This window comes from Xiphophorus hellerii, chromosome 2 (genome assembly GCF_003331165.1).
Source record: "Xiphophorus hellerii strain 12219 chromosome 2, Xiphophorus_hellerii-4.1, whole genome shotgun sequence".
Lineage (NCBI taxonomy): Eukaryota > Metazoa > Chordata > Actinopteri > Cyprinodontiformes > Poeciliidae > Xiphophorus > Xiphophorus hellerii.
The window spans coordinates 25412270-25424388 of record NC_045673.1 but is presented as its reverse complement, the minus strand read 5'-3'; the positions used below and the strand labels follow the sequence as shown (position 1 = coordinate 25424388).

The 12119-nt window shown below is 40.6% G+C and overlaps 1 protein-coding gene across 7 annotated transcripts in view; it reads right to left on the bottom strand.

Annotated features, from left to right (window-relative positions):
- srpk2 (SRSF protein kinase 2) overlaps window positions 1–12119 on the bottom strand; it is a 71940-nt gene that overhangs the window by 10532 nt on the left and 49289 nt on the right. For all 7 annotated transcript variants that reach the window (XM_032590360.1, XM_032590381.1, XM_032590375.1 and 4 more), the window contains 5 exons: window positions 11256–11421; window positions 7396–7436; window positions 6403–6718; window positions 4184–5107; window positions 798–898 (listed from right to left, as the gene is read on the bottom strand). In XM_032590360.1, the coding sequence (XP_032446251.1) occupies window positions 798–898; window positions 4184–5107; window positions 6403–6718; window positions 7396–7436; window positions 11256–11421 (1548 nt within the window). The remainder of the gene's footprint in view (window positions 1–797; window positions 899–4183; window positions 5108–6402; window positions 6719–7395; window positions 7437–11255; window positions 11422–12119) is intronic.

Genomic DNA, 12119 nt, shown 5'->3' with positions numbered 1-12119 from the left:
TTGTGATTTGTATGATAAACCAGCACAAAATAGGCCACTATTATGCACTTATTATCATTATTAATAATGACATTCATGTTATGCTTTGGGAAGGAAAAGTGTGCGTTACCTTTCATTTCGTTTCACAAATGCAAATCTGAAAAGTGTGGTGTGCATTTCTTTTCAGCCACCCAGGGTCTCTATCAGCTTTGCAGCCTAGAGACGGAAATTTTAGCCAGTTTTTGTCCGATTGAATAATTTTCATCGTCTTGCCACGAACTTGCAATTGAATTTAGGGATTGTACTTTGACTGGACCACTTTAATACTCAAGTGTGCTTTGCTTTAATTACATTGTAGCGCTAGCTGTTACTGTTTCCCCAGCAAAAGGGGGGCAACTACAAAGGTACCCCACACTTTTCAGATTGGTATTTCTAAACTCTTGTATCGCTTGTGAGTTGTGAAACGCTTTGTGTCTAACTATAACATAAAATCCTCATAAAATACAATCGAATTTGTGGTTCGAATGCAGCAAAACATTTACAATTTAGACGCAGTTCTTCTGCACCTTGGGAATATTACAAATTTATCCTACAATAAAAAACAAAACCAAATGATCTCCCATCATAAGCAACGCTACACTTGCTTATGACATATCTTTCTTTAAAGTATCCGATCTTGATATTCAGCGCCAAAAGTTGGAATGTGTTTTCCATTTTCATTTACTGATATTAAAACGGCTACAGAAAAACAAACATGACTATGGAAATGTTCCGGCTTTTTCAAGCATAACCCATTAAAAGTCCAGTTTTCCTCTCACCACCCAGCAGGCGTTTCCGAGGTCAGCGATTTTGACTCTGATGGAGTCGGCGTTGCGGGCGTCTAGCGGGTTGATCAGGAGGTCTGCAGCTCTGGCCCTGACTGGGTGTGGACAGAGCGTCACAGTTAGCGCACAACGTTCACTGGAACATATGAAACACCAATCAATTCATCTTGTCTTGCAGATGCATGAGAAAATTTCCCCCCAAAAAGTTCCTTTCTTTAGTTTTTGTACATTTATTCAGCGGGATTTAAAAATAATAATCGCTGTTTTCACTCTTAGTAATTCATATAAATTTTATGTAAATTAATTGTTAAAAAAACTATTTGTTAAGATTAAAAAGAAAACAATAAGATGCTTGTTAATCTTTATAGTCACAAAATGGCCAAAAGAAAAATATAAAATACGGTAATTTTTTAAATTACCGTATTTTTCGGTAATTTTTTAAATTACCGTATTTTTCGGACTATAAGCCGCTACTTTTTCCCCTACGCTTTGAACCAAGCGGCTCATAGCCCCGTGCGACTTTTCTGTGGATTTTTCTTCAGCCACCAGGGGGCTCTTTAGCAGGAAGTGAATCATTGGATGTCCAAATTGGAAATCAAAGTAGAAAGCGCTGATTTTCATTTAGAACAAGCACATGCTAGCAGCAGGCACCACGGAGAAATTTCTTCAAACTCATACAATGCAGTTTTTAAGTTGAAGGCCGCTGCAGGTAAGCTCGGCGTGAAAGAATCCATGGTTCGGCGTTGGAGACGGAGGGCTGCGTCCTTAATAGCAGGTTTATTAAGGACACAGCCTTCTGCTGCGTCCTTGAGAGCGGCGGAGATACCAGCAGCTTATAGCCCGGTGCGGCTTATATATGTATGTTTCCAGGTTTTTTTGTTTTTTTTTGTTTGTTTTTTTTAAATGTAGGTGCGGCTTATGGTGAGGTGCGCTTTATAGTCCGGAAAACACGGTACCTAAAGCAGCAATAATTAACTGCAACTGTGATGAATAAGGCAGGGGGGGAAATTTCAGGTTTTCTCCAAAATACAGGGTTTCCTCTACATGTAACTGCTCAAAATAAAAGCTGCCACACTTTCAGAATGAATTTTTTTCTTCAATATATGTTAAAACCTACATTTGAGCATTTATACTAACCATGGTCACTCTGAAGCGTATTGAAACATCATGAAATATTAAAACTGACTCTATTTTTAAAAAATAACACTTGGTCGTCTGACTGTGAAGACGGCTACTGTGCGCTGTGCTACTCTCGGGAGTGAAGTAAACTAAAGATGACGGTCCAAAGTAGAGGAAAAGGCGAAAGATAGGCACCTAAAGAAGGTAAAGTTGGATGTATTTTTAGTTGACGCTCAAGTGAAAATGACCCTAATCTTACATATTTTGCATTTGAACAACAGTAACGTAGTTAATCAATAGAGTTTGGCCTTCAGACCTCTTCAATAACTGAGAGACACCTGCTGCAGACAAAAAGAACTTACACACCAGCAGACACGTAATCTTACATCAAGCAGCTGCTTCAGCTTCTTCAGCAACAGTTCAAGGTAATGATAGTAAAATGTCAAACGTAGGTGGATGAGTAACTGATACTGAGTCATTATAAACAAGCAGAGAGGGACGAGTTTTGGTGGAAAACTTTGAATCAGCCTCTGAAACAGAGTTTGTTTATTCGTGCAGTTATCGCACATTCGTTTGCAGATCCGAATGTTCTGTCTCTGTAGACATTATTCAGTTATGTGTCGATGTAATCTGGGAAGAAGATTATTATTGCAGATGTGCAGTAACCTTACAACAAGGTGTTTGACAGTAATAATAAAAACTCCGCTTGGATCCTTCAAAGCTTTGAGACTAGTCAGTGGGCCTAGCGTCATGACCTGTTTGTTCTGAAGATCCTGCAGCTTCCACTTCGTCTTCCTGACATAGGAGGAACCAAAGATCTCCGTTACGTCAAGGCCACATCTTCTGAAGTTAGGATATTTTGTCCAAAGGAATCACCTCAAGCCAGATGTTGGACTGGAATTTATTTCAATGTCATTTGTGAATGTTAGCTCCTCATTTTCAACTGTGGAGCTATAAAAGTTGAAAAAGGTTATTATTTTGGAGAAAGTCTCATCAACATCAATATTTCCACTAAATGTAATCTTACATCAAGCAAGATGTTTGATGGAGGAAAATCCTCTCAGGCTCTGAGCTCAAAGCAAGATGCCAGAGAACATCAAACTATGTTTTAAAATATTAGCCAGTTAATTTAATTTCACATAATTATCGCGGTACAAGCCATTTGTTAAATACTTAATGAAACATATTGACCGTGTTTGATGTTCGTTGTGAATGACGTATACTCGCAAACTAACGAGGTAATTAGTCCAAGTTTGTCATTTATTGAACGTTCAGAAACTACAGCGGCTGTAACGCGCCGAAGCAAAGGCAAACAGATGTAAAATAACCTGAAAAGGTGACCAACTCAAAACCACTCCTACCTTTTTACTCTCCGTCTCTCTTTGTTGTTTTAGCACACCCGTTGCCGTGGCAACTGCCTGCGCCCCGCAAGCCGAGCAGAGATTACATTAAAAAAATAACATTCAGTCCGTTATGATATTAGGTTTTCAGGCTTGATATTTATTTTGCAAATATTAATAAGCGCTCTCATGAACACAGAGGTGGTCGATTAGCTAATTTTAAACTCCTAATTGGTCGATTAGCTAATTTTAAACTCCTGCTCTGCTAGTAAAAAAGTTGCCTTATTATTATTTAGGTAATGGAACCGAAACAAACAGAATTGTGCAATAAACACCTTGTTGAAATAATAGTAATAACTGACATTATTATTTTTGTTGGGTCATTCATTTGAACACGTTTTGTTGATTTTTATATATTTTTGTGTTGCTGTTCTTTAATTAAGTTACATGCGTTTTGCCGAGATCGACGTATTGCACCCCTGCTCTAGCAAAGCAAAGAAGAGTTTCGAAACAATATGAAATGAGAAAAAAGCTATTTATTAACTGATTAAGCCGTGTTTTAGACTGTTCTTGAAAAACTAATCAGTCACTGTTGATTAGTGGGTGCAACACGGCTCACTGACTCTTTAAAGCAGCCACTCCACTCTCTTGCCGGTACTGCGTACCCCCGCTGAATCTTTTAGTGGTACGCAGTAGCCGACCGTACCCGTTTACTTTCACCCCTGCCTGTAGGTAAAAATAACCATCACAATAAATCACAAATTCTGCAGCTTTTAAACTGAATTCACAAACCCTGCATATGCTTGTCAAGTCACAAACTTTAAGATATGTTGCTGGTATTTCATGTGATAAAACAATATAAATTAGTGCAAGAGCGAAGCAGAAGGGAAATAAAACATGCTTTGTGTCAATGCCCTCTACCTTTTGGCGTGTCTCCTGTGCTTGACGATGAAACGGTGCGACTGCGGTCCGCAGTGGGGCTATTTGTTGCGGGTTCTGTCCCAATGTCCACCGTCCCCACGGGAACCGGGTTTCTGGGCTCAGGGTCCAGAGGCAGGTCGGGGAAGAGGGGCACGGCGGCGCGGTGCTGCTCGCTGGAGCCGTTGGTCAGCGCCGGCTCGGCCACTTCGCCGTTGTACATCTCGTACCCGGAGCTGAGCGAGATGTCCCGGTCCGTGTAGCTGAGCTCGGACTCCACCAGGGGGCAGAGGACGGGCTCGGGCGTGGGCGAGGGAGTGGGCGGCGTGCCGGGGTTTTGTCTCAGCGACTCGGAGACCAACAGGATGTGCCCGTTAGTTTTAGCTGAAATGGTTTTAGTGATCTGCTGTTTAACCGGAGAGGTGCTGTCCGTGAAGAGGTCCGCCGTCGTTGTCGTCGTCGTATCATCGTCGTCTTCGTCATCGTATATCTCCTCGTACTCCTCCCACTCCTGCTCCTTTGACTCTTCCTCTTCCACAGCCGCCTCGTCCTCGGCTTTGCTCTCAGTCTTTGGTGCCTCTGTTCCGATGTCTCCATCCTCCTCTTTTTTCTCCTCTACTTGTTCTTCCTCTACCTTTTCCTCCGTCTCCTCCTCCTCTTCCTTCACATTCTCATTTTCTGTCACTTTCAGTGGCTCCTCCTCCTCCTCCTCCTCCTCCTCCTCCTCCTCCTCTCCCTCCTCCTTCTCTTCCTCCCCATCTGCTTGTCCTGAATCTCCATTACCTTCTTCTGAGGCGGGGGGTATGGGGGCGTCTTTTTCAGCGACAGGCGTGGGCTCTTCTTCCTCTTCCTCTTCCTCCCCCTCCTCTTGTTGGTTGTCAGCGGGGATTTGTGGCGTTTCGCTTTGCTCCTGGGGAGGCGCTGCGCCTAATACAAAGACAAGGGCAGAAAAACAGCAAGTCGGTGGAAAGGGGATCAAACAGTGAGTCCAGTCAAAGACGATGTAGGCGAACGGAGAGGCAAACTAAAGCGAGTACGAACATGAGAGAGACGGGGGGGCGGAGGGGGAGGAGACAGACGGAGAAAACGTTTGTTTCTATGAATCAGCTTGGAGTCGATCCACATCCTTCCCATTCACAGGCAGCACAAAGCTGCATCTGCATGCTTACAGGCTGAATCACAAGCCGTGCCTCCATTCCAGTTGTCGAATTTTTAAAATACAACGTTTCTAGGCGCATTTCTGTCACCTGGTTTGAACCGAATCAAACGCGCCACAGAAAGCATAATTCCAGCAGATATAAATATCAGAAATATTTACAGTTTGTGTTTAAGATGAAAAATCATTTTTGTCTATGTTTATATGAACTTCTCAAGTGGCATTTCTAGTTTAGCCTCTTTTAAATTCTGTAAAAAAAAGAAAGGAAAAAAAATCCCCAATTGAGCACCTTTTGCTTTCCAAATACTAACTGATTAATGCCAAAAAATAATCAATAGCTTGGCTCTACGCTGTATTTATTTATGTGAAGTCAAACAGAAGGGATGGAGCTTTTCTCACCATGTTGACATTGGACGTAATTCTTTAGCCTTTACTACAAATGGTCGAGCAAACACTAAAGGAATGCTGCTATTGCATTTTTGGCAACAATTTTATTTTCATTGTTTTAAAAATAAAGGGACTGCATCGTTTATTAGCATTTATTAAATGTATGTCTCAAACTGTATAAAATACACGTTAGTGGTTAAATGAAAAATCTGCAGAATGTGCCAATGTTTTCATCCAATTGATCGATTAATTGTTAGAATAATTGATTAGTAAAATAATTGTTAGCTGCAGCTTTATTTGAAAGCCTCTTGTTGACTTTGTTACGGCCTTTTCCAGGTCGCAACAAGGTTTGAACCTCGGTGGGTCCGGCGTTGTTCTTAAACATCCCAACAAATGATACTTCACAGTTTGATCGTCAACGGAGCAGTGAGCTTAAACGCTCATTAACACTGGATCAAGGAATGGACTATGCCAGGTTCGTCTCAGAAAACCAAACAATTTTACTGTTTCCAATGAGAAAAGCTTTCAAATGTTCAGCCACAGTTAGGCAAGAAAAAAAAGCATGTCTTTTCTACATGAGAGAAAATCCACAGTAAATTCAAACTTGTGCAACTATATGAGAAATGTATGCCAATGTAGGACGTTCACACATTTCTGATGATTTACCAACAGAACTCACATGTATGATTCGTCAACCTGACGGGTCTCTCCCTTTCTCCTCCCTCCTCCTCTTCTTCCTCTCCATCCTCCTCGTCATCGTCGTCGTCGTCGCTCTCTCCCAGAGCCATGCTGGGTCCCAGAGGCGGCGGCTGCTGCGGCGAAGGCAGGCTGCGTTCAGCGTCACCCTTGTCGCCGCTCTCTTTGGCTCTCTCCTCCCTGATCTCGGCCTCTCGCTCCAAGGCTTCGATCTCCAACATCCGCCTCTCCAGCAGCTCGGCCTGCCGTTTCTGTTTCTTCTTCAGCTTCTTCTTCTTGTTCTTGGAGATTTTTCCCACCTGTAAATAGACAGAAAAAGTAGATATAGCCATAAATCAGAGGAAAAAATGCACAAAAACACTTCAATATACACATAGAGCATCAGAAATACCAATGGTGAATTATTCAGTTATTATTTTTGACTGATGAGACGTGATGCCAAACTCCACAATTGAAGGCTGTTTGTTAATGTTGCAGAATTATTTTCAATCAAATCTCATCAAACCACACAGGAAAATAATCATGTATATTCTTCTTATGTTCCTGAGTTTCATAGTCATGTGGGTTTAATTGTGTAAGAAGAAACTTTTTAAAAACTCCTTCCTTCCTTATAAGAGGTCAAAAAGTCTCTTTGTATTGCCGACATGCAGAGAGAAGACAATAAAACGATGACTGTGTTGTTTTAATTGTCTTGCTTTCTGACTCCCATTCAGCAGGGGGCAGCATACATCCTTTTACTTATCAATTCCACCCAGGCTCTCTTAATACTGTTTCATTTGCCTGGATCTCAGCAGCTTGTGAGTGAGTTCTGTTGACCATGATACAGACAAAACCAAATGCCTACAAACCAAAGCATGAACAAACCTGGATGTTTTGCTTTTAACTTTGTTTTATGTTGTGTGTGAAGTGTGTGTGTGTGTGTGTGTGTGTGGGTGTGCGTGTGTGTGTGTGTGTTTTCTTCTTAGTTCATACTCACATCAGACGTACTCACCGGTTTGAGCTGGGGCGCTGTGCTAACTGAAAGACACGGACAGAGAGACAAAGATGAGTGGCTTCAGATTCTGATCAGGTAGCAATCAGGACCTTTAGGTAAAGTGCTGCTCACTGGAAAACAACAAACTTCCAAGAACTTTATTGAGATTTTATGTGACAAACCAACAACAAGCAGGTTTTCAGTCCAATCTTCCTTCATATTGAGACAGGACTTCTTTCAACAATTGTTTTCATAAAGGCTAGCTTTGTGGAGTCAGGGCTCCCACAGGTTTCACCAACTCAAACTGGAGACTTTTTAAGATCTTTATTAATTAAGTTTAACAACCATTTCTCCGCAGAAATGTACAAACTGGTGATAAATTTGAACTTACCCATGATGGAGGAAAACAAGCTGGCTAACAAGGGTATGCTAGCAGCTAGTTAGCAGCACCCTGAACTGTCTTGAGTCGCAATGAAGATGTCGGAGTGCGACTCAAACTTTTGCTTGAACAGAAAAGTCCAGCGAGAAAAGAAAATATATAGATTATACTAGATTATTTAGTCCTGTCAAGATAAAATTTAAGGTCTGAGGTAACATATTAAAGGCCGACTTACTTCTTTAGTGATTTTAAAGACGTAGTATTATGTACAATAGACGTTTTTGAGCTTTACATCATGTTATAATGTTTTCCCCTCATCAAAAAACAAAATAAATACCTGGGGAGTGTTACTTTGATTCTTTCATGCATGTTTGAAAAATACTTTTATCCCCATGGCAACCACTCAGCTGTGGAAAACACCTGGTTGGATCTAGCCCCGCCTTCAAGGCATAGCTCCTCCTCAGAGCTGCAGTTTCCAAGCTTCCGTGCTTCTGCCTGGCAGAGAACCGCACTCAGCTCCTTCAGACTAGCCAGCAGCAATTAGCAAACAGTTGGTGAAACTGCACATCTGCTGAGGTCGAAATGTGAACTACATCTCAGTGCAATGCCAGTAAAAATGTTGTTAAAGGGTTAACAGAGGAGCCATGTGATGACTTCCTGAAGTCTCAGAAAGAGCAGGAATTTTAAAGAGACAGAGGCCCAATTTCAAGGCATTAAATCAAAAAATAAAATTTCTTTGAAGTGATATTTGAAATGTATAGCATTTTCATAACAACTGAAGATAACATAGTTAATTGACTATGCTATAAAATAGGGCTATGTGCCTGGAAATCACATAATACTGCCCCTTTACGGCCTTGATTTTAGATAAGTGGAGGTAAGATTTGTGGACATCTTGGAATGAGAGTTATGCCAAACATTTTACATATTTTATTGAACAGCCCTCTGTAAGATGTTGAGATAAGCTTGACCCGGTGTTTCTAAGAGGGTCAGCGTAAAAGGAGCCGAATAAAAACAAAACGTAGGCTACACTTTTCAAATGAGAAATTATGCACCACTTTGTGTCACATGAAATCCGGGGAAAACGCATCCGCTTTGGTGAGTTTTGTTGGGAGTTTAAATGACAAACAAATGAAGAAACATTACTTGTGCACACCCACTGCCTTCCTTCCTCGTTGCAGATCGATGAAAGCCTTCAATTATTTACTGCAGTCTTAAACACATTAGATACCGCTGGTCCTACCTGCTTTGCAAACATGGAAAATAATGAATGTGCAGTCTCTCATATTTTTCCCCTTACTGGCTCACAGACACGCACACTCTGGACTGATAGACAACAGAAATATGTCGTTATTTCTAGAAATCCCTCATTATTTTTTTTGTGACCTGTAGAAGAAAATCCTCCTTATTAGGGGACACAGTCTTCCAGCTTTATGAAATATTCTGAAACATTCCCTCTATTAAAACCTTCAAAACTACATTTTATCAAAGAGCCAGCGGCCAACGTTGCACATAAGACGAACGACAGGCATTTATGTCGGTATAAAAAGCGTGAACTTGCTCTGCCCCTTCAGTCGCAGACCAACTCTGCCACCGCCATCGAGCACTTTTTGTTTTCGGTGTCGGCATTTGTATTCCCTTTCAAATGTACAAATGCAAGCTGCTGAAAAAGACTGACTGATGCAAGCATCTGACAGCTCACACTGGGGTTCAGCAAGAGGACAGGGTTCATATCCAGTTTTTGGAACAATTTTTTTTTTTCCAGTGGAGGAAGTTGTTGTGAAGAAAAAAAAAAAATTCTCTTCAAAGCACCAAAAGGGAGGCAGCCGCTCATTCCTTTCTGTGCAACAAGAACTTTATGATCCTTTTGCAAAAAAAATAAAAAATCTGCTTCATTAGATTTTACTATGTTTTTTTTTTGTGGGCTTTTGGATATTTTCCTAAAATGTGGATTTCAAATCAGAATCACCTGCTATTCTACTCGAATGCTTTCACATTTCATCAGAACTAATAATCATTATTAGGAAACTAGAAACATGTCAGTGACTAGTCTTTAAAAAAAGCTGGAATAAGTGCTTTGTTTTTTGTTTTTTTCATTTTGCTTTTAAAGAACATTATCTCTAAAACGGGTCTTGTCCTAAATGTTTTGTGTTTCTTGGTATAGAGAGAAAAAAAAAAGTCTCAGTCTTTCCAGCTACAAGAATGAGAAATAGGTCACTCTTTCTTTAAAAAAAAAACGACTGCTGCATTTGGCCAAGTTTAATGAACGTGAGCTTTTAAACAGAATGTTTGTGCTACTATTTAAAATTAAACTAAAGTGAAATTAAGAGAATAATGACTAATACTGTGTGTTGCACCTAATATTTTAACAAGATTTTAATTTGCAAGCGTTAATCATGGTGTGCAAAATTTGTACTAATAAAAAAAACAAAGTCCCTCTTGACCTTTGACACCCCGGCATTGAAATACCACTAGTTTGATGGGGTTTCAGTATTCAGGCCCAAAGTATTACGTTTTATTTGTAACTTCAATAAAACTGATATATACAATTTGATTAAAAGACATTAGAAAGAAAACACTTAATGGAAAACATTTAGCAACTTCTATCTTGTGTTAATTTCACTTAACGACATAGCGAATGCAGACAAGAGGAAATACTCCCTGCAGCTCCCTTAGAGAAACCTCATCTGTTTACCATGCTGCTAATACCCAAACATCAACTTGTCTTTGCATGAAGCAGATTTTTAAGAGCAGACTGTTCGTCATAATAATGTTTTGGTTTAAATCTGAGGCTCAAAACCCCTGACTTGAAGCTACCACAAGAAAAAAGTATGACTTCCCCGTTTTCAGAAATTAACCAAGCTGTCAACTAGTGAGGATCCCAGAACTGCGAGAACCGGAACAAGGGCTGGGGATTTTTGGCAGATTGTGAAAAACATGTTAGCGATACACGAGGGACGCTTACACAATATAAAAATCATACGTAAGATCTCATCACATGACTGTGAGACAACACAGAATTAAATTAATGGAAGACAATATGTGCTGCAAATGTAAATTAGAAGTAGGAACCTTTAGGCAAATGGGTCAATCCCTTCTGGGCTAAAGTAGTAGATTAGCGGAGTAACTGGCCAAACACACTGCAGTATGTCCCAGATGGTGGACGTACCTAAAATAATACTTCTTGTTATCATGGTTGTTCTAATAACAGCTTCCATGATTATTTAAGAAAAAATGGGAAAGTCTGGATAAATTCACCAAACACTTTGTAATGCCAGATTATATTCTGTTCTTTTGACTATTTTGATTGCTCAGTTCCTGTGCCTTCGTATTTTACGCTGGAACAAATGTCGATACCGACGGTAACAACCCTGCACCAACGGACCAAGTTTCACTCACGTTTAATTGTTCTAACAATGTTCAAAAACGGGGGGAAGGGGAAAAATACTAAAAATGTAAATGAAAGCAGTGTTTGTGTTGGTACCAGCTGATCCGGATGGGGGTGGAGCTCCAGCTTTCTGCCACTCGGTGGCCTCCATGGCCATGCGCCTCACGAACACGTCGTCCACACACATCAGGATGTTCTCAGGTTTGATGTCTGTGTGGATGATTTTACACTTCGTGTGGAGGTAGTCCAAACCCTGCAGGACCTGCACAGACGTTTAAATCAACAGACATTCATAACGACGCTGATTTTTCTCTCCTTCAATACTTTCTTTTTTTTTTACATATTAACAAAATATGTAAAAACTTTAAATTAGTACACTCATCCAAAACCAAACAGTTAATCTTTTGGAGGGTTTTTTTTTTTTTTCATGTCGCTTTCTTTTCTTTTTGGATATTGAAGAGGAAAATAGCCTCATTTATCACTTCTTTCATCGTCTGGGCAGCTTTCAAGAGGCAGACTGAAAGAGTTCAACAACTTCACATGCTGATCAGGTGTCTGATGGGAAGATGCCCCCAAGTCTTGTGTCTGAGAATAGCAGCGTTGCTCGAGTCTAAATTGAACCACTTGTCTGCGTCTCTTGCGTTTGACCCAACTGAATTATAAACCTTGTTGTGCTGCCTCGAAATCGAGGACAACCGACCACATCAGGAGTTAACAGAAGTTGTGCATCTTTGGATATTTTAAGCAGAAAAGAACCAACAACATTTTCCCTCCCAGGCGAGAGCTGGCTGACTGTTGTGTGTGTTTGGAGTCTAAATGGGGACCCAGTATGAACAGTTGAAGCCTCTCCCCTCGCTTTGCTAACAACTATCATGCCTTCAGCTCAGTAATAAATTTAAGAATATCAAGTAAATGGTTGCTTTATGCCATCACTGTAGTTTGTGAGCAAAGATGCAGCAA